The 23,765-nt window shown below is 34.0% G+C and overlaps 2 protein-coding genes across 2 annotated transcripts in view; both read right to left on the bottom strand.

The window, feature by feature from the left end:
* Smp_157300 (tyrosine kinase) overlaps positions 1-15,351 on the bottom strand; it is a gene marked incomplete at both ends in the record, with an annotated part of 28,833 nt that extends 13,482 nt beyond the window's left edge. Inside the window, 3 exons of the mRNA XM_018796056.1 lie at positions 3,247-3,409; positions 6,691-6,978; positions 15,220-15,351. Of these exons, the coding sequence (XP_018650306.1) occupies positions 3,247-3,409; positions 6,691-6,978; positions 15,220-15,351 (583 nt within the window). The remainder of the gene's footprint in view (positions 1-3,246; positions 3,410-6,690; positions 6,979-15,219) is intronic.
* A 4,665-nt stretch (positions 15,352-20,016) lies between these two features.
* The window catches only part of Smp_157290 (hypothetical protein), a gene marked incomplete at its 3' end in the record, with an annotated part of 21,033 nt that continues 17,284 nt past the window's right edge, over positions 20,017-23,765 (bottom strand). Inside the window, exons 9-12 of the mRNA XM_018796055.1 lie at positions 23,340-23,589; positions 22,412-22,600; positions 20,859-21,326; positions 20,017-20,232 (exon numbers count right to left, since the gene is read on the bottom strand). Of these exons, the coding sequence (XP_018650305.1) occupies positions 20,017-20,232; positions 20,859-21,326; positions 22,412-22,600; positions 23,340-23,589 (1,123 nt within the window). The remainder of the gene's footprint in view (positions 20,233-20,858; positions 21,327-22,411; positions 22,601-23,339; positions 23,590-23,765) is intronic.

The following is a 23,765-nucleotide window of genomic DNA, read 5'->3' as shown; positions in this document are numbered from 1 at the left end:
ATTGAGAATTGCATTCACAGAGAGAAAAAACATGACCGAAACATGTTAACCGATATCAAAAAGCATTTTAGAAGTAAATAATTGGAATTCAGTAACAAAATACAGATTCATATGTTAAGTGGCTATGATATCATGATTAAAAATAAGCTGTCGGAAAATGAAGATATATCAAGTACGACTCCATGGGATAACTGTCAGGATCTTAGATGATTAAACCGCAATGCTATCTCTACCTTAAGGCCTAACCACAAGCGAAAGTAACAAATAAAACATACTATCATACCAGCCAGTTAAACTACCTTACAATAAGTAGGATGACTCAATCGCACATCAACATGACGTGTTCAAGATCAAAATGTGTACGGCTAAATCACACGTAGCAAAGCTACTAGAACCGTGATAAGATGGTAAATTCTAAATTCTATACCAAATGAATCCTAACTTTATTTCAATGGCCGTTTTTGTTGCGCTAGATATGAGGCGAAAACGGAGTCATAAATTAAAAACCAATACAAATTGGTTAAAAACAGAATGTATACCTGCTGAAACAAGATCAAGGTCACAAAAAATGATCATGAAACTTAGACAATAGAAAAGTTGAAATAGAGTGGGCGTCGAGATTTGAGATTTGGAAATTGGATAGGGAGATGTATTAGATAGTTGATTTTAAATGAGTCATCCGGTTCTAAGGTCAGTCTGTAGAAAAAGTTGGTAAGTTAGAGCACACATATGGTTTTAGACATAAGTTAGAACTAATTTTCTGTTTATTACAACATAAAATCAGTCTCTAACTCATACAGCGTAGCTGGTTGCTGACTCAGACAACTGAGCAACATTAAAAACGAACCTATTGAATTCGATTGACACCAAGTAATGAACAATGGGATACTGTATGCTTACCAGTAATCACGTAGTAATAGGCAATTTAGTCTTAACAGTAGACCCAGCAGTGGTCTGGATAGTTCGGGGGTCGTATTACTACGACACTGAGTTTACCTTGGTTAGAATCCCACTGATAAAATCAGTTGTGAAGTTTTGGACTTGAAACGGCTATTTTTATAAATAATAATGCTACCATTGTCCGTACATTTAAAGATTCCGGGATGTAAACCAGTTCGAAAATTTGTCTTACAGAGATTATGGCTAAACAGTGCATACTTCATTTTAAGTGAAATTTACAACCGACTCCACCTAAACTGATTTAATCGATTAACCGATTTCCTCTTTCTGAGAACCCGTAATTGTGCTTTCAAAATTCTATACAATTATCAATTGAATTATTTCCAATGTATAAATCCGATTCCTTGTCTTAATCATCAAAGTTATGTAACTACTAATAGTTTAAAGATAACTCCTTGACGTAGTGGTCGGGCTTGTCTATTGTGATGACCCAACCGAGCTATAATGGCTGGAACATATGTTCCTGTAGGTTCTACCATGTCAGGCAGGTCGATTGGAGAACGATAAGACTAAAAGCAGCAACTCAAGATCTGAGGGCTAAGTCGTACTGCTGACTGTAGAGGGGTGTGACAGCGGTAAGGTGTTTCCCTCGGACAACCAGCATAACAGCGATGCTGCCTTCTCACAGGGAAGGAAGGGGTTAGAAAAGGTCGACACTAAAAATGTCACGCCTCACCATACCTCACAGATTTCCGTCTCCAGCGATAAGGTCTTTTGAAGAACGGAGCTAACACGCCAAAAATCCCCCACAAAAAGGCCGTGCGTGACCGGCCTCAAGCAGTTGTCCCTTGGACTCTGCGATCACGCTCCCAGGTCGTTAAGACAAACATTAATCCAACTTCCTTTTCAGGTCCCTCAAGAAATACCCTTGCACGGTGTGGGCAGCCGGGAAGTGATATTATCCCTCATACCCGTAACTGCACACGAGACCAAGTTGGTCACATTCAAATCCTTCCTACGCCTCCTAATAACTCTCTTATCTCCGCGACTAACCCTTCTTACGTCCTTTCATCACCTCGCGGTGCGAGGTGAGCGAGAACGTCAGTACGTAGTGTAAACAAATGAGTTAGGTGACAATTAATTTGTAATCTGCGTTGAAGTTGATTTGAAGCAGCCATCAAGAAATGTAGCCTATGTAATCAGGACTGAAAAATAGTATGAAGTTGACAATGATGTAGTAGACGGGTCATTCATCTTTCTTCTCTGTTCTAACTTTATATGTTTATTCTTCATTAGTTGAAATAAAGACATTCATACTAAATGCCAATCACAGTCAGTGACTAATGAAAATAAGACAATAATTCCAAAGATGTGTATCGGGCTGTCATTCATTTATTTGATTTTAACACTAACTTGAACTTACATACATAAAAACAGATTCCAGACCCTGATTCAAATGGTATGAATAAAAACTATGGGTCAGGTCCTAATTTGATTGGCGTGTGACATAAGAAAAATCTACCTTACCACAACCCTTATCTTCCAAACTACTTAAAATCGTGTTTACTTTCAGGGTTAACATTTTGCATGTAAGCATATTATTTCACTAGAGAAACAATCTATTCTGTTAGCAGTCTTTTAATATCAGTCGGTTCGAATGTCTACATCAACGATTCTGTTTCATAAGTATTTGTCAGTCAATTACACTGTATGATTGTACATCATTCATCTACTAAGATTTTGTTCATCGTTTCAATTAGAGGCATGAATCATTGTCATTATCGAAATTCGAAACTCTCCTTTTTAAAACCCATAGGGTTCTATTTTACTCAACCAGAAAACCGCACTTTTGATAGTATTCTATTCAAAGCATTGTCTTAACCCAGAAACATCCGCTCTCTAATGAATTCTGTTTATTTTACAAATTCATTTTGCCTGGAAAAATGCAGTGTAATATTGAATTCTAATTACTAAACCATGTTCTAAATATTCATTTTCTATGAAAAGAAGATATGGGGCGACAAGGTTAGTGTGCAGAACTAAATTCTCTGTGTGAGTCAACAGCATATTTCTAATTGATTATTATCGCCGATCGATATCCTATGGGAAATAGAGGAGTATTAATAAGTCAACTTCTCGTTTAGACCACTTTTACGCAACTGACTAGTGGCATGAAATATTAAAATGCATAAAAATAGAAAAAAAACGATCCCGAAGTAACATCTGATTTTTTTAAGTTTCTTCCAGATGGAATTAACTTCAGATGAAAACCGACATTAAATTCATTAAATATCAATACATGGAACCAAATCATAATAGACTTCTAATTTATTGAAATACTCTTACGTTTAGGACAATTCATATTAACTTCAAGTTTCATGTAAGTCGACATTGGAGTTGAATATTCACCAGGAACAATAAAACGACAATAATAAAGTCCAGAATCATTTTGAGTCAATGGTCCATATCTATATTTAAATGTTTTGTGATCTCGATCGTAAGTTTGATTCTGGAAATTAATAATTTGATCAATTTTAGTAATAATCGATAAAGTAAATTACTGACAATAAATAAATATATCTTGGAAACCGTGATATAATTTACAGTGCCTGTAAATTTAAGATGTATAAGAATGCAAATAGTTGAATAATATCCCATTAAAACATATATGACTATTGAAAACATTCTGATCATCATCTCAATGGAGCGATTGCAAAGTGCTAATTATTAACAGGTACTCCGTCAACTTCATTTTACCACTAGAAATACTGTAACTGAAATTATCCACTTTGTATTCACGTTGTAATGTAGTTCTGTAATAAGGTACTTTGTGGACTAAAACCAGGGAGCTTAGGATTATCAATACAACTCAAGAAATTGCCATTCATTTTGTGGTAACTTTGAAACGTTTTCCAATCTTATGATTAACAACGTAGCTAGCTTGATGACATTCGCAGACACACAAGACTCCTAATACTAAGTCTACACTAGTATAGTAGTATATAGACACAATAATATAACTTCACATTAACAAACGTGGAAACTACTCTATGTATCCACTGCATCAGAAACAGCCTGAGAATGTTTAACCGACCGTGATGTAAACCATATGCCAAGTACAAGATCACGTACTTAGATCTGAACCACACTTTGTGAAGGTTAGTGATACTACTGCACAGCCTCCTAAACTGAATTAGACGCAGAGGAGTTTGAACCTGGTAGTTACAATGTACACTAGATAATGTCGCGTAATTAGTAAATGTATGACCTATAGGGTCGAATGAATAGAAACCAACCCAGCTCATAGCAATAAACAAGCTATTTTCTACAAAAACAATCTCATCTTCACATAACAGAAAGATGTATTCCATCCCTTTCAGAAGGGGAAAAGCAGGGTAATCAAACCCAATAACAAAAGGAAATAATTTAGGTATATATATACGGAGACCGTCTAGTGTGATACCATGAGAAGCAGAATATGAGAATTCTGATAATGCTTTCAAAATATCGTTATTATTTCAAAGATAGTACACTAGATTTTGAAACGTCATTTAACTTCGTTAGAGAAATAAAACTGAAAATAATGACAGTGAATTATTTTATGAACAGAATATTTCAGTCGCAAAAATACTGGTAGGATAAGACTTATTCGATTGAACAAACGCTAAGATTTATACTAATATAATCCTCTCAATGTCTTACATTAACTTGGAACCATACTACTGAGGAACTATTCAGTTTAATTTGGACGAAAGTTCTTATAAAAAACTTTTTCGAGTTTCTTATAAAGTGTTCCATACCTTATATCACAGTCGAACGTACCAAACCAACAGTGTATTACGAAAAACTCACAAAAAACTATATGAATAGTACCGAGACAATTTTCCTACGAAAGTTTTTATAAAATAAGAGTTAATGCACATTAGGAAAGACTTCAGTATAGTGACTAGGAAAGTAGTTTACCGATAAAACGATAAAAATCACTGTGGAAACAAATGCCGACGATAACGGTTAAATATACCCGAAATTAAAGTGAGATTCGATAAATCAGTAACAAAATGCGAAAAGTAAGACAATTAGACTGGAGTGTAATCAGTAGTTATTACTGTCTATTATGGTAGTTGTAGTTATTTCAGGAATGTAGAACCAGATTGGATTTTGTTCTCTGCCATACTTCATCATTGAGCCTAATATAATCACTTTGCTTCATATCCATCAAAAACTTAATGATCACAAAAGAATTGTTGTCATATATAAAACTTTAAATATATACATAATTAAGAAAAATAACTTCTTGTTACCGTTACCATATTGTGTTCCTTTCAGACAAGCGAGAATTTCTGGGGGCGAAAGCACATTGACAAACTGGGTAATTGCTCATTTTCAAACCTGGTTACTTGAAAGTTAAGGACTAGATTTAAAACCCCTACCTATCGATCACTGAGTATCTGTGGGATACAGTTTATGGTGCAGTGGTGTACCTGCGTCAGCTCGTCCGAACGAATACTACGTTTTCTTCATGATGAGTATTGGGTTTCCGAAGGTTATCTTAGGTGAGAACCAAAGTTAGTCCACTCGAGAATGGCCTCTCCCATTAGCTATAGTAGGTGGGCAGTATTTAGCAAATACAATAAAATGTTGTAGCTAGTACTGATTGCAAATTAACATTATTAAGTGAATAAGATTCAATCTGCATTAACGTGGCACTCAGTAGTTTCAACATACAGATTATCCCTAGTATTACTCCTTCTTAGTCAAAGGAAGTGTGTTTTAGGTCATCTGAAACCATACTCTAGATAACGCGTAACATATCAATAAGCTGATTGTATGGCTATTTGCTTGCACATGATAAGGTACGGCCACTTGGACCAAAACACTAAATATTGGGGAGCGATCATAATAAGACATAAAAATTCTCTTGATAGTAGAGCTTGACCACTACTGAAGTCCCTTATATTTGCACCCGACGTATTTTCTTAATGATCATTTATTTCCTTGTTTCCAACACATTAATGAGAAATAGGGATAACGTAGTTATAAATAACTTCACAGTCACTAAAGGATATAAAATCAGAAATGTGAAAACACGAAAAGGTTCTGCAGTCTACTTATCATCAACAATGAAGTGAGACCGAAACCATATGAATCGTCAGACGGTATGTAATAGTATTATTAATTTGAGGCATGCTATAATTATAAAAAGAACAAGGAATTAATCACAATTACAACTGCCTAAATAGCTCAGATGCCACCTCAAAAACTATAACCTTGTGACAGGATTTGACAACATTAGTTTACTTCAATAATGTATCAATTTAGATGGTAGCCTGTTACTGTCATACTTGTAGATACCGTATGAGTAGTCATTAGCCTCTTAAATTGTTAGCATCGCAGAGATAATTGTTTTTATTTAACTGTTAATGGTTTTGCTTTTCCATCTGTTACAAAAAAGCTTGAAGTATTTTGATTACAGCAAAGCAACGCGATAGGGAAATTCAGTCGTTTGGTGAATAATGTAAAGTAATTCTATTAGGAAAACCTTGAACCATCTTGACCAGGTAAAAGCACCAAAGTCATTATCGTGCTTCATGTTGCTGTGTTTGAGGAAACCTCTTACCGATCTGACTATTTTTTAGGATAAAAACTATTTCCAGGTCTCCAGCAACCGAATCCCAAAAGTTTAAATCAAAAAACACTATTAATCCTGCTATTAATTAAAGTGAACCATAATGGTGACATATATTTTAGTGGACTACACACTCCCAGAACTTCTTCAAATCAGGTACTTACCCATTTATGAACTCCGTGTTCTTCGAAAATCTTCCTTAGGGACCGTATAACCAAATTGGGATAGGGATCCTTTCCGAAAATTTCGGCCTCCTGTTTCTCTTGAGCACTCAAATTTGCTGGGATAAATTCATTTTCCAGCTTGTAAATCCCCAATACTCCATCAGTCAAATGTTCACTGAGTTCACAGTTAAATAAATAGTAATCTCCCTCACAAACTACATCGTTATAGTTGAATCGGAAAACGTCGGGTCTGAATGGAGTGCAGAAAGCAGATGTAATGCACAACAACTTGAACAGATCACGAATAGAAAGAAATAGGTGCATTTCAAACAATCTATTGTGCACAACAATAATGAACTCATCAGCGAGGACAAAAATGAGAACAAGCTAGAACATGATTTGTGGCCGCTTTATGACTAATCTAACCAGACAGTCACACAAGTGGTTAATCCTTCTTACAAGGTCACTAAAATGTAGCCAAATAGAAATGGAAATGCAAAATTGTATTTTTGATCAGTCGCGTAATTTTGTCTTTATTTTTTGGTTTCTCCATTTTAATTGGTTAAAATATCATTTAGGTCAGAGGATAAGAATAAGAGCAGTAAATCCATCAAGGCTATTGGCTACTAAAGTTTATGGGTTTGTGAAATCTACTCTTTTACTGCTAAATGATAAGAATTAAATTCACCATTGTGGCCAAGTTTGACTCGACTACAAAAACTGTGGGACAAAATCTACTCATAAATCTCGGGTTGGTGTATGCGTTTCCGAAAATTTATTGTCACGTGATATTTATCAACTGACATAAGGAAGTATGTAATTTGAGTAAGCCGCTGGGTTAAGTATGTCTTCAGAATAGCTATGCGACAATTCGGGCAACCTGGGCATATTTATAGACTCATGTATCTCAATGTGATTCTTATAACAACTGGTTAATTTCCATTAGGGAAAATTCAAAAAACGGTCGACATTGAGATGGTGAAGGTTTGTAGCTCAGGTGGAGTTTTGTTCTCTGAGCTGAATGGTTTGGTTGTGGAGCTTTCATCGTTATTCTGAACATCATCAGAGTTAAACCATTCAGCTCAAAGAGCACAATTTTAACAAAAGCATACAACACCTACCACTTTTCCTATCGCCTCAACGATAATATCGCAAATGAAGCAAAGACGTTTATTCTTTTAAAGTTCAAAATTCTTCCCTTTGATATTTTTGTAACTGTATCACGTAATAAAGTCGATATTACCCGTAAAACTGATGTCAAATTATTCATTGGTTTTAAAAATATCAGTTCACTTCAAATCTTTCCAATTATTATCTCTGAACAAATGTTTATATTTCAATAATAATCATTTCGATTCAATTTTTTTCAAGAAAAATGGTTTCACTTCCATTGAACTCAATGCGTTCCACATTTATGTGAATAATGAGGGCGGTTTATTTAAATCTTGTTCTCCATTTACATTGTTTCAACGAATAAGTTGTTTTTTCACCAGTCCTGTTTTGCATAGCGAAATTCAACCGAAGTAATTATTGTTGTGGAAAGCATGGAATACAATAGACAACTCAGAATCAATTACAAAATTCGGACTTCGTAGATGACCTGCCCTTCTATCCCGTACACACGAAAAAATGCAGATGAAGACAACTAGTATAGTAGAAGCCTCTTCATTAGTAGCCTTCAACATAGACAAGGGAAAAAGCAAGATCCTCAAATACAATACGGAAAACGCTGAGGGAATCACACTTGATGGCGAAACTCTGGAAGATGTGGAGACATTTACGTACCTGGTAAGCATCATCGATGAACAAGGAGGATCGGATGAGGATGTAAAGGCGAGGATTGGTAAAGCAACAACCACACTCCTGCAATTGAAGAAAGAACATGTGGGACTCAAAACAACTGTCAACCAGTATCAAAGTCACAATCTTCAGTACGAACGTCACGATGGACATACTGAACGGAGCTGAAACGTGGAGAACTACTACAAACGTCATCAAAAAGGTACAAGTAATTACAATTACAGTTGTCTGTTTCTGCCTTTCTTGTTTACATTCATTTTTTCATCTCTTATCGTTTATCGTTAGACTGCGTTATTGAATGACTGAAATATAGGTACCTCAAATACTCGACTTTTTATATCTACGTTATTATTAACGGGATTTGTCGACGGATTATGTAAGAAGTAAGTACGACACATATTTTATTAGCATCAATATCATTAGTCCATAATCGTCTCAGACCATGAGTATTTTAAAGTCAAATAATTTGTAGAGGCTGTGGCAGTACTTAAATACCTTAAACTGCATATACACTATTTTTAGAATGTGCTGAATAGGGAGCCAAAGAGATAATTAGAGGAATGGAAAGCAAATAAGCCAATTAGAGATTCAAAATAGTCAGAAAGTTGAGGAATAATCATCAATCAACAGTCAAATAAATAGAAGTACATTTTCAACAGTAAAATTAAATTTTTGAATGTTCAGAAAAACAGAATACCTAATGGTTCCAAACCATTGAATTATTAAGTTAATGGTTTAGTCACTGAGCTTATTACAAATATTTTAGATATAATCTATTCTTAATACTTCATGATCGATGTTTAAGAAACTTCGTCTACGTCATAGCTGACATGCATTCATACCATTCAGCCACCAATGTCTTGAAATTGTTTGTACTCATTTATACTACTTGTTTGTAACCAGTAGTTACGAATATCCTACATATAATTTTGCGTATGAACAAATTCCAATTGGTAGTGACATTGACTCAAAATTTAAGGATGGAAAATCGATTCATGAAAAGGCAGACGGACCATGTTTTACTCCCAGGTATCAAGAAGAACGTATATAACTAACAAATAAACGTGCACATCCTGAGACAGTACAATTCAGATCAATAGTGAAAATAAGGAAACTACTCCACTGAACAAAGCTCCGAAACGTGACCTATTAATTAAAACTCAAGTTTATTTCAGTAAATATCTCCGTTTCTAAAAGTCGATTACGTCAATCCTTGGTTGGTTATGTTCTGTATGACGATTAAAAAGGAAATACCAGGAAATTCTTTTTTTTCCACTTATGAACACGTTTCGTGACAAACACATTGGTAACATGTTAGTAAATTGTACCTATTATTCCACTAATATTAGTTAATTAACACTAGAAAATTTCCTATCCCTAAAATATTTCTTATTCGTGGGCATGTTGCAGAATTTCCAATTAGTTAAATAACACATTTTTCTGAGATTTATGTTAAACAGACACTTGATTTATAGTCATAATTTATTTCCAATTACAATGAAAGTGATTAGATCAAAATATACATATTTGAAGTATTCATATACATAAGTTCATACAATGGCTACTTTTGTGTGAGATATTAGAGCTGGTAATTGAAAGATTAGTTTGATGAAATCGATCCCATTTAAGATTTATCAAATGAATGAATCTGTATTTGTGTACTTAATGGAACCCAAACCTTAGACTCATGATTGAAAACGCTTAGCTAATATACGCTAAGCTAGTGAGTCGGGATAGTTGTCCGTTATTTAGCCTTACTAGAGTTTGTACCTCTTCACTGCCGACATTCAGGGCTCAGAAATACAGGTATATATAATGATGACGTACACATAAAAGGATGAAACATGTACACTGAATTTTAGTGCTAACTGATGTCGAATATATATTTAACCAAAAATGTAAGTACAGGCAGTATATTAGGACAGCTGAAAAAGCTCCAATGGCAACGACGACTTGTTCACGTGATTTGAATAATGTTAACTAGAAAGTCTAATATGTTTATTTTGGTTGGCATTTTTTAGCAAGGTTGTTTTCTACGGGATGGGGTTGCTGACCCATGTCCAACCCTCTTCCTTCACCCGGGCTTGGGACAGGCAGTAACCTCAGAAGAGCTATATCTGAAGAGCGTATGGAACTCAAAGCAACTGTCAACTGATATCAAAGTCACAATCTTCAGTACGAACGTCAAGATAGACCTGCTGAACGGAGCTGAAACGTGGAGAACTACAAACATCGTCAAGTAATTATAAACAGTTGTCTACTCAAGATACTGAATGTCTGCTGGCTGGATACCATCAACAATAGCCTACTGTGAGAGAGGACAAGCCAGGTCGAAGAACACACTACGTCAGTAATTGGAAGCAGACATGAAATGGATGAATAGCAACTGGGAAGGATTGATTAGGAGAGAGTTTGATTGAGAATGCTGTTGGGCAGCCTATGCTTCTCTACGGTAGGTAACAAAAGTAAGTACGGCTAGAAAGTTTAACTCCTGTAACATGTTCGAAACCTTACACTATCAACTTCTTGTTCCGATTATCAGATTGCTTTAATCTGAAACTTGTGTTATTTCTGAATGTTGTCAATTGCTTTTGTTTTTAAATGTAAGTGCTTACTGAGTCGTCGCCAAACTTTTCCTTTTGTTCTTTTTTCTTCCAGATAATTTCACTTACTACTCCTAACACTCCTTCAACACAGAAAGTACTTTCAGGCTAGACGCGAACTTACCGAAGGGTTAACGTTACACTCCTTCCCATGATTTTCAATTTTTTGTGATTGTATTGAGATGAAAACCACCACAAATTCCTCTATTATTTCTTATGAAATATCGACTAGAATTTGGTGTTAATTACGTCTAACAGTAAATTAGTCGCTTCGTTTTGTTGTGCAGTAACACTGTCCGAAATACTCAATGGTACTTTTAACAAAAACAAAACAAAAGAGACGGGAAAACATTTAGACAAATATTAAATGTAATTTTTTATTTATATAAATAAACACATCACTATCGAAATAATAAAATGAAATCAATTTATCAATATATTATTTGTATATAGCAAAATGGTTCTTGATCCCCCCCTCTCAGATATTAACGTAACTATACTATTTACTCTTCATAAGTATTATTACTCCGATTGTTGTCAACATTTTCAGGATGAGCATCTTCAAATAAATCACTGACGTAATTGTATGGGTAACGTATTTCAATTGGTAAGGCTAAATAATCGTTATATGAAAGAATGTTTTTGCATTGTGGAAACTGTGAACACTTGCTAGCGTTATTATTATTATTATTATTATTATTTAAAGTGAGGGAGATCGAATCTAGATCTTCTATTGAATCAGACAGTTCATATGATAATTGATCTTGGTTATCTTGAATAGTTGAATTGTACTCAAATTTACTTGAACAAGTTTTCAATTTTTTCAAATGTTGAACACACTGGAAAGGTTGTAAAAAAATACAATTTTTAAATTATTATGAGAAGGGGTTTTGCGGAGATTTAGTATTTTCATAGTTGAAAGCGTGAGTCAATTGAAGCTAAACCACCAGGGAAAACCTGGAAGCACTGGACGGCCGTTTCGTCCTATTGTGGGACTCCTCAGCAGTGCGCATCCACGACCTCGCCTCGCAAGATTCGAACCCAGGGCCTACCAGTCTCGCGCCAGACCACTTAACCGATAGACCAGTGAGCCGGCATCCGATGGTGCTTATGTCTAACTCCAACCAATCCACGAAGTTGAGCAACCGTTCACCAATTGACTGGTATGTCCTGGGTTCGAATCTCGCGAGGCGAGGTCGTGGATGCGCACTGCTGAGGAGTCCCACAATAGGACGAAACGGCCGTCCAGTGCTTCCAGGTTTTCCCTGGTGGTCTAGCTTCAATTGACTCACGCTTTCAACTATGCATTTTTAAATTGTCCATTAATTGATTCTTTTTAATAAATTAGTCATTATAGTTGAATGGATGTTAAACTTTGATTAGCGACTCTTTAATCAATTAACACACAAGTTTGATTTATTTACAGATGTAAATCCTGAAAGTCTATGATGTGCTATTCTGTGTCTTAACATATACAGAATAACATATGACATAGGGAATGGATGGTTTGGAGAGTGTTAACAAATAGTTAAACGATTTAGTTGTTGTTAAGTTAATAATATGGAGCTAATAGACTTGTATTTTCATGAAGACGTGAATGAGCGCTTCAAGGATTCAACGCTGACTGGATTCTATTCGGCAATAAAACAGGGTAAGCTTCACAGAATGTTCGGTTTACGAGTTAAATTACACTTACGAAATACCTGTTTCATGTATGAACTTCAAATATTTCAAGTTCAGATCTCACTTTATAGATGTAAGTCAAGACAGATTCAATATTATGCCTTATGATAAGTAAAATAATTTCAGATTACTATGCACTAATAAGAAATTACACACAGTTGCACATATTAATAAAATGGTATTGCTTATGTTAATTATTGTGTTAGTTTCTGTCATAACTTGTGGCCCTGTGTCCTAACTAGTTGCACTTGACTTGCTAACTCAGCAGTCCAACGTTGATTTTACATGTTCATTTATTAGATAAACAAAACCTGGGAGACAATGAATCTACATCTTATTAAAGAATCATTTGTGTTATAACTTGTGCCCCTATTAGTATATGACGTAATGACACCACCAATTAGAGAACAGTAACTAATCGACCGGACCAATGACGCATAAACCCGTATGAGGAGTCTAGAGTCCTTATCGGTCCTTCTTCCTGCCTAGCCCTGCCTGTTGAGTTCAGAACACAAGTCTCAGCCTCTGCGATATGAATCATGTATTTCAAACATACTGGGTTTATATACAAGCCAAACAGACTACATCGAACCACAAAATAGAAAACAACATCTGTACAAGATCTAGCCAAAAGTGACTGTGAATGTGGGAGACTGTAATTAATAGACTGGGGATAACTTAAGAATGGTAAATCATATAATAATGATCTATGGGTCAAAATAAAGCTTATAATCAAAGGGAAATGAATATGAATAGTTTAGTTACTTAACAATTGTACAGTAAAAATGCATGTGTAATATTAGTCCATAAATAGATCCCAACAGTTACCATACATTCTTCTCGTCGGGACATATCAGTTTCATTGATAACTGATGTATTTCAATATCCTAAAAAAAACATTTGTATCTATAGCTTGTCTGATGTAATAGATGAGTCCCTGTGACTCTTCAATAGAAAAACCTGTCCGGCTACTGTTTCCCACTTCATCGAATAATAATTGAAGTCTCACACAAATAAGCAACCTTCTGGATAGCCCATACAAGAATTTCCCCAATCTTAGTATACTTGATTAAATGATATTTATAACATTATTTTCATTCTAACCGTCACCACCCTGTCAAGTGAATAAAAATTTCTTTAAGCAGCTAAAGAGAATTTAGAAACTAAATCATAGTGAATTTATATTACTCCATTATATTTATTATCATGGTTTCATCTAAGTTATTGCCACATAAAAAAGAAGCCAAATCACTTTACAATACAAAAAGAAATTAAGCAGCAAATGATCGATTGATTTGTGTTCAATGAATGCAACAGGCTTTAAAAGTAAAGGTGTAAAGTAGACTTAGTAACAGAAATGAACAAAATGAACTAATTACTTACAATTCAGTGAGTTTAATTTTGTTCATCTCTTTGTATTCATAAAAATTTTCGGTGTAATGAAATTATCTTTGACAATATTCTAGAAAAATCATACTAAGACTGTGTTACCAAAACTATTTCAGTTAAAGTACATTGTCATTTCATCTTATATGCGATATACTGCTCACTAATGAACAATATATTTGTTGTGCAATGCTTCGAAGTTTTCAATGGTTGTCTAAATTAGATTGCTTCGTAATCTTGATAATATCTAACAATCTGCACAACCCACATATTGATAATCATTATGTGCTTTGTTAGTGGCTAGCTTCGAGGGAAAATTCCGGAGTTCAAGTGGGAGACCTTGACCAGGGAACCCAACAATTTGGATGCGAGGAAGGTACCCACTGAAGACAATGGGAGATGGTCGCGCAATACACAGCATTGATTACAGTTAGAATTGTACAGGATGCAAAGGCTAAGCATTTTGGCGCGAGACCGAAGTTCCTGGGCTCGACTTCAAGCTGTGAGGCTGTGGATGTACACATCTGGGTAGTCCAATAAAAGGACGAAACAGTTGTCCAGAGCTCCCATGTTTTCAGTGGTTCATTATATGAATAGTATTCAACAATCTCCACAAAACTCACGCTGAGTGCTAGCTTTTAATTGTCAAATACATAAATATCTATCGAAAAGTTTGAACTGATTAAACTTATTACGTTGTATGAAGTAGATGTAAAGAGACAGCACCAAACTACAATGAATTCATTGTATACAGCAAACATTATACGTTAATTTTTGCACTAGTTTCTGTGAAGAGAACCAACTGCATAAAAAATTGTCATTTATCATTTAGAATGTTGATTATTATTAATTAACATAAATTATCAAGATTTTCACCTGATGTAAGCATAAAACCCCAGAAATAGTCGCGTAGAATATATAAAACCGCTATTAATCATAAGACATATTACACTTTGACATGTTGGCAGAGGAGGAAAAATGCAATGCTTGTGTAGACATTTATTAATTGAAAAGATATTCTTCCCAGCAAAAACTGAGATTAATACATAAAACGTACTCTTCTTGCTTGTATAGATCTTCTACATGCATCTGCACGTACTCTACGCACTGGTTCTTTATAATCTTCAGGAGAAGTAGTCAGTTCAAGATCCGTTGAATTTCCATTTAGATTAGCTTTACAGTTTTCCATATTGCATGATTATTTCTTACAAAATTATCATGAATTCTGTTATTCTGTGAGATTAGAATTTGATGAGAATGAACAACGTTAACAAGCAGATATTAATTCAGTATTGTAGAAATAAGAACAACTTTAGTCTGGTAGTGAAATGATGCTAGTTCAGTCAAAATAGTTTAGTAGTAACGATAATGCTCAGGGTGTTCAACAATTTGTGTAATAAATCTGAAAAAGAAACAATACTTTATGTATTAGTACACTGCCTCAAGTTGATATCTAGTCAGTAGTTTGTGAATATTCATAATTGGATAAAACACGTTTTCAATGTAAAATCATTTGACTCAATCGGTTATATTTTGCATAACCTTGCTGAAAACAGTCAAACACGGTAATATGATTTGGCAAGTTTTCTTCAGAAGCGGGTGACCGATACAACACATTGGAATTATTGGTTGTTTTTTTTAATTTACTTACTAGACTTAGAATTTGCAAGTATATTGTTAGGGGCAGAGAATTAATGTCAACCTCAGATCTGACTGTTAGGCACTTTTTACAAATGGAGTTTCCGGGGAATATTTGATTAAAAAACATGCCATTGGAATACAAATTTAATTTTGAACAGCCTGTTATGAAATCGTATTGCTAGTTTACATGTCAATCTTATTATTCAACTGTCTGAAAGCGTAATACAATCAATATTATTGTATTGTAGGCTCAATTATAGATATTGCTGAAGTGCGTTTGAATATCTAATGACTATAAATAAAAATGGTTGAATTAATATTTCTTTTTTTAAAAAATTTGAGTAACTAATTTTATTATTTGAAGTAAGTACTTTGTTATTTATGATAGCTCGCGACCATCTCACATTGTCTTCAGTGGATACTTTCCTCATACCCGATAAGGTTTAACTGGATTGATTGAAGTTATATTTGTACGCCACTGGATCTGCATTCAGAGGTGTAGAGGTTAAGTGTTCTCTCGCAAAACTGAACGTTCTGGGTTTCATTCCCGCGGTGGGGTCATGGATGCGTACTACAGAGGAGTCTCTTATACTGACACGAAATGTCCGTCTAGGGCTTCCAAGTTTTAAATAGTTGACTCTGATTAGTTCGTGATTTCACTAGAATTCAAGTTTTCACAACCGTACACCGATAAATGTGGAAGAACCATAACAAATATTCAGATACCTGATTATTTGTAAGTATATAGATATTGTACAAAGAGAATCTGTAAAGGAGATTGAGACAGACTTTTCTGTGATAAAGTTACGTATATTTGTTTTTTAATATTTATTGCTATTATTTCTACGCTATAAGCAGGTAAAGAGTATCGGTAAAATGATAAGTAAACTGGGCCATTCTGCTACAGTTGTTCTTACCTATGAAAAGGAAGAATTATAAACAGACAATTTAGATTCTTAACAATTTGGTAGTGCCAGAAATTTTATTTCACGTAAAGGTATTTCGTGATACATTAAAGCAATATCTTATACTTATTAATTATAGCTGGTGTTTCAATTTTTATCACGAATTGAGGCTTAAGCTACAAGACATTGAATTGGTGGGGTAAGATTAAAATAAGTTAGATACACTTCATGGAATGGTGATCTGCTAATCGAACCATAAAATTACAGGATCAAAGCTCCTTCTGAGTAATTCGATTTAGATATCGAGGTAGGATTGCAAGCCCCTGCACAAAAATTGTTGTTCTAAGACGAGAGTACACGAGATTGTGCTTAGTTGCACTTTAACGGTAAGTGATGAGTCTAAATACAACCAGACTAGACTTCATAATTTCATCGCATCGTACTAATATGACTTGACAACTTGGGCCACGGTTTACGTTAACAATGACTGACTAGTAAGTGATTAATTCTATGCATGGATATACTAAACTAACTTGATTTCTGTCAACCTTAGTCACCTGTAAAAAATCATTTTTCAGTCAGAGAGTAAATTGAACATTTCCATAATATCTGGTTGATTTTAGTGTTAAGGTGATATTTTTATCAATGTAAGGTAGTGACAGGCTGATTGTTACTTATGAACGGTTGAACGTGAACTTCAAACAACTTACCATAAAAGTAACTTCTTTTGTTATCGGTTTTGAAATGTTTTGATATTACACTCCATATAAACGCCTCTGTCCAAAAAAATGAGGGAAACACCGTGAATGAACATAACTAAATAATATTAAATGAATAATAACCATTTCGAATTTTGTTGAACGGGACAAAAATCTGACAAGCTATAGTTTGCTTTTAATTTTTTACATTTAGAAAGTATGTCTAGCTGCTTGACTAAGTAACGTCAAACCGGTTCAAGATAAAAAAGATTTAGGACACTTCTGCCGTCCAACGGACAATAATCGAAGTGTGTTGGAGTATACCAAAAACTGACGATCAAGGATCAACTATTTAAACCGATGTATTGTTTGAAATTTGCTTTCTTACAGTAAACAGAGTCGTAGAAACTTACTAGTTAATCGAAATAGGATTATACATTCTCATCCTGGATTTATTAATGTGCTTGACTACTGAGTAGTTTCATTAGTTAAAATTTCGCCATTATTGGTCGATTTCTGTACAAACATAGCTGACTAGTGAAATGAAGATAAGTATTCATAAGAAACTAAGCATGTTAAAGATTAATTTTAAATGATGTAAGGTTAAAGTATAGTGACTACTCTTCATAGTCACTAAAGTATAGTGACTATGAAGAGTAGGCCTAAAATTTCCGTACTGTTTACCAATAACGTCCGGAAACTCTTTATATTCCTAACGTTTAACCAATCAATATTTAGATTTACAGTCGGGAGTATCCCAACATATTTCGTAAATCGAGAGAATTCTCTAAGTGGAACCGTTTGAAAAGGTTTACGCCATCCTAACCGAACAAAAACAACCAAGTAGTTGCTAAGTGATTTTCTGTGTATATGAATAATCTTAACACAATATTTTGAACGTAATAATGAGGTAATATATATTATTCAACAAAATTTGGTTATATGAATATCTATAACAACTAAGACGAAAGACCAAATAAACAATGAAAAAGGATGAAAGTTATCGTTTTCCTACCGAAACTCATGAGATTTCTTTAGTTGGAAGGGTTAGTAAATGATCAATTACTAAGTTGAGTGATTTAATTAACGTACTTTTTTAGTCTAAACAGACAGAATATCATTTTTATATGTACAAAACTCACAAATATGACAAACTAAAGCTAAATTATCGAATAGTACCACATTTATTTTACGGTTGTTTTAGGCGTTTATACGTATGTTAACATAATTATCTTGTTATCAAACAAATTACATGCTTTTAAAAACCAAATAATATTATTAGCTGGAAATATCAGATATTTCACTGATTATTAGAGATTTTCAGCAGAGCAATGAAACACTCATCCCCATCAAAACTAGTATCCATATTTGTTACCTTGTCAGAATCAAACACAATAATTATAGTTGACAATCGAAATAATTAATCATTTACCAGTCAAGGAATTCATAATTAGTAAGGAATGATTAATTTTTTCACAGTAAGAGATGTCCAGAAAAACCGCTTCATAAGCCGTCGTGTTGCGGACTAGTACTATTTTTCAATGACTAAATGTTCACAATGATACATGTAACTGACTAGGTTAAGTGACATGAGACTTGTAATTCTCTTTTCAAGACCTGAGTATGATAGCACTGTTTAAATCCCTATATATCCAGTTACTAATTAAACTATCTATGGTGATTACACTTATGTAATGAAGATTAATAAATTTTCTAAAACTATTATGCAACATATTGATTACATACAAAGTAACTTTTTAATATAACAATCAAATGCACAAATTGTATTATTTTAAACAATGGGTTAACGCAAACAAACAAATAAACAAACAAGTATTTAAGTAACCTTCAAATTAAAATGAACACAATTACTAAATTTATACAATACAATATCATTTTCTTTAATTTTAACATTAAAGAAATAAAATATATTTTAATTTAAAAAAATAGATGAAGGTAAATTATAAAACAAATTTGGAACACCATGTCAATCCATTTGAATAAATGAAAAGTAACAATGAAAAGGATTGCCTGTGTACAGAATAACATTTAATTTATAAGCAAGCACATGTACGCATAATAACATGTGTAATTCGAAGACAAAAAAAAATATGACAAAGAAAACATAATGACATATAATATTAGAAAGTGGGAATTCAGATATAAAACCAAGTGTAATATGAAACGGAATAGGATTAAGTAGAGTTAATGTCATTAATCAATAAACAATATAAATTATGGTTGTATTGTGGTGTGTACATATATGCACATGAGTTACGGAGGAGAAAGATGAACAAAAACAGTTTAGATTGTCGTAATAACAAGGTGTAAAATCTGGAATATTCAAATGACAAAGTTAGTCAAGAGGTTTTATTGATAATGAAATGGTATGTAATTGAATACTACAGGATATAGACAAATTTACGGGAGAAATATAATCTCATATATACAAGGAATATACATATATATATATACGTCATAACTACACAAAAAATGCAGACCTCAAAACATATAATACATCTTTGATTTAATTTGAAAGAATACAAAATATATTCATCTTTATACAATATTAGTGTTTGCATAATTTAACAGATTATTAACAAACTATCTTTAATCATTTTCGATAAGCCATGAGTCCAGTGTGGACGGACGCATATGTTGAGTTTTATTACGTTTTTGATTGTTCGACTTTGATTTAGTACCAGATATTATATCGCCATTATCACATGTATTGGTGTAAGTCTCAAGATGTTTCAATTCAAATGAAGGCAAACCTTGAGAGATGTATATATCTGAAAAACTGTCCACATTTTCTAGATATAATTGCTAGAGAAAAGGAAAATAATTATTAAAATATGAAATGAATAAAATCAACTTTAAAAGGATTCTTCTGAAATTTGTAAATGCTTTTACATACCGTAATCATTAAATTTCAACAAGAACAAAATTGCTGGCATTTAATAAACATCAGGAAAACAATGGAAAGATTAGTGATGTTACTATTAAAAAATAACAAGGAATTTGTCATTGGTGGTAGAAATTACGATTAAGACGTATTTCAGCGTATAAGAAAGCTGTGAGAAACATGAAACTTCATGCCATGGATTTATTGAAAAGTTTGTAAGGTGTAAAAAGGATAACTGACGTTTTAATTCCTTATTTTTAATCGTTATTATTCCATTTATATGGAGATGATAATATCCTCCAAAATAATCCAATGATATTATAACCAGTGATGAGAGGACTCAATTTTTAATCAGTGGCTTGATATGTCACTCAACCTATTTCAGTTTAGTCAGTTATGCAATATCAGCATTATCATCATTATCACTACGCTTCACGTAAACAGTTGAAGCCTAGAGATGGGTATGTAAATCTTTACTTGGTAAATAAGTTACAGTAGTGTCAATGATGAAGAACAAACCAGGATATGTCGTTTTAAAAATACTCACTTTTTCATTAGACAAATGCAAAAGACAATTTAAAGCAATTGATATACTAAGTTCTTTGGCCATTTGCCAACTTATACGACCTGATAAATTGTCAATGACTTCTGAGAAACCTCGAGCACCATGAACTTTAGGTAGATATGATGTTCTTCCGCTGTCTGATTCAATTACGTCCTCGTTCATCGGGTATTGTTGTTGGTTTTCGTTTACATTGAGTGATGTTTGATCGTCCACTAGACTATTAGCGTCAGGAGCTGAGGTTGTAGAAGCAACAGATAATGGTGACTGAGATGGAATATTTAAGCCAACATGAGGGACTGTATGTTCGAGGAATCCCCACATAGCACACTTTAACCGTTGAACGTTAATCATTTTCGCAGTTCGGGCGTAACCAATCTCAATGCGAGCCACTTTATTTGGTTGTGAAATTAATTCCATATCAGTCAATTCACCATCATTATACCCAGCGTTCTAGAAAAAAAAATGGGATGTTATCAGAAGCGAACACTTAGTGAAGTACGTTATTTCTCTTGGGATTGAGATTATTCAGATTTTATCATATATCTACATATCGAAATGTTTTCAGTTTGACAATTTTGCTTTATTCAAGTATAAAGTTGAATGTATTTTAATTAATAGAAGCAAGCGAATGGAAAACAGAATGTACTAAAAATGAATATGGCGATTAGCCTTAAGAATAAATAATTACTGTACAACTAGAATAAATGGGTACACAAATGATAAAGTATTATCCTTCGAAAATGATTGTTTATATTCAGACTTAGGAAAAATTAAGAGATTAGTCTTCAAAAACCGCCAAAGCTATCATGGACTGTATTTGATAATCCCAGAAAACAAAATGACGAGGCGTAACAAATACTACACAACGACGGAAACTTCGATAAAACCAGATATATGCACATGCTACTAAATTGCAGTCACTAAATTATGTCTACATATTAGCTTCCAAATGATATACCTAATTTTTTAATAAGAACATAAGGTCTAGAGATTAAGTGTTTGAGCGCGATACCGAAGTTCCTAAGTTCGAGTCTCGTGTGCGGAACCACGGATGTGCAGTCATGAGGAGTCTCACACCAAGGCCAAATGGCCATCCAGTGCCTCAAGGTTTCGAATGGTGGTCTAACATTGATCGGTTCATGATCTCAATGAAACCCAAAAATCTCAACAAACCTTACTGATATATATATATATATATATTATGATGGATACCAAAAAATCAGATGTACCTAATACATTCAGTCAGAAACATTTTACTTGCTTTTTGACATATAAAAACAAACAAATTCGCTGATGAAGTACACATTTTGTGCGTATTTGTGATCATAACTAACTATTTGGGATAAAAGATCAAATAAATGCACGATCGTTCTCTCGGACTCTGTACATGGAATAAACAAAAACGAATGGATCGCTTGGTTTCATAAACACATTTTATCCTTTCTTCTCTATTACGCACTTAGTATTAATGGAATACCAGATTGTTTTGAATCACATAGAACAAATATCGAACAGAATTTCTTCGGTCAACTTACTTGTGTAAAGGCACATTCGAATGGGATTATTGCGTCATCATCATCATCGTCGTCATCTTGATGGTTCCTCAACTGGTCGAGTCCACCATCAGCATCTTCATACTCATTGTCAACAGGTCGGTCTGCGCTACCAACATTTAGAACTGCGCATAATTCATTAGTTCCAACCATATAGTCTGCGTTCTCACTCTGCCAATTAGAAACAAGAAAAATCAATGAATCTATTGATATGCACACCATTTAGTTCCCCCCGAATAACTCAGTGGTAACGTCTCAGATTGTGAAGATCGGTGGTGTGGGGTCGGATCCGCCAGGCAGCAACAGTCCCCTCAACATTGGTGGTACACCTTGTTGATGAGTACCAAGTAGCAAGATAACTAGGTCAAGCAGGATTTCCTCTCGACTACCTCCAACCACTTATCATTTAGTGCAGCGGTGACTTAGTGAATAAGGCGTTTGACTTCTTGCTTCTTATTCGAAGCTCACAACACCGCTCCAGCTACTTAGGTCCGGGTAATCGGGTAGTATCATTAGCCCTCAAAATTATATTGTGGCTCATACTCACGTAACTGGTGAATGGGCAAACTATTATAATTATTTACACCACATACTTTTTCTCAAAACAAAACACAACAAAGAAGTTTGAATGCGTATGAGATCGTTAGTTGTAACTACGATTTGGAGATTGACGGTACTAAACAGTAGCACAAAATAAAATGTATGGATTATTCGGATTTTCGAGATGACTAGTGTAATGTTGGTGCAAAGGTTTAGTGACAGTAAGTCGTCGATACCAAATACAAGAAAATGAATATCCCTGGTAGGAGGTATACTCAGATCTCATATATTTAATCTCGTAATAAGAAACGGACAATTAATAACCGATAAACCTAATTCATGATAAATGATTTAAACAATGAATACATACCGTAATGTTATTACAGTTTGTGAGATTTCTACCGTCAAGGAGAATATTCGGACGCAGAATTACATCTCGATTAACAAGTTGATATAAAGTCTGGCGAGAATCAGACCATTCTGAAGGGAGCATGTTCATTTGACGATTAGCTTTCTGCCTGTAGGTTTCCTTAAATATGGTAGAGTTGGATGCAGTACTGTTTTCTACACCAGATGATAGGACATTTTTGAGCCAATCTCGTCTGGACAATCTACCACTCCTAATATATATAATGGAAAAGAGTGAAAGGGTCAAGATTAAAAATTAAAAGTAACAGACGAGTAAGAACAACGTGAGTGAAATAAAATGAAATTTCTATATTTGTATGTCATGCAGATAATAGTGAACTAATTAAAAAAATTGAGCATTGGGTAGATTGTTTTAAATAAATTATAT

The sequence above is a fragment of the Schistosoma mansoni genome, chromosome 2 (genome assembly GCF_000237925.1).
Source record: "Schistosoma mansoni strain Puerto Rico chromosome 2, complete genome".
Lineage (NCBI taxonomy): Eukaryota > Metazoa > Platyhelminthes > Trematoda > Strigeidida > Schistosomatidae > Schistosoma > Schistosoma mansoni.
Note: the sequence above shows the minus strand (reverse complement) of the source record. Positions and strands in the feature narration are given on the sequence as shown.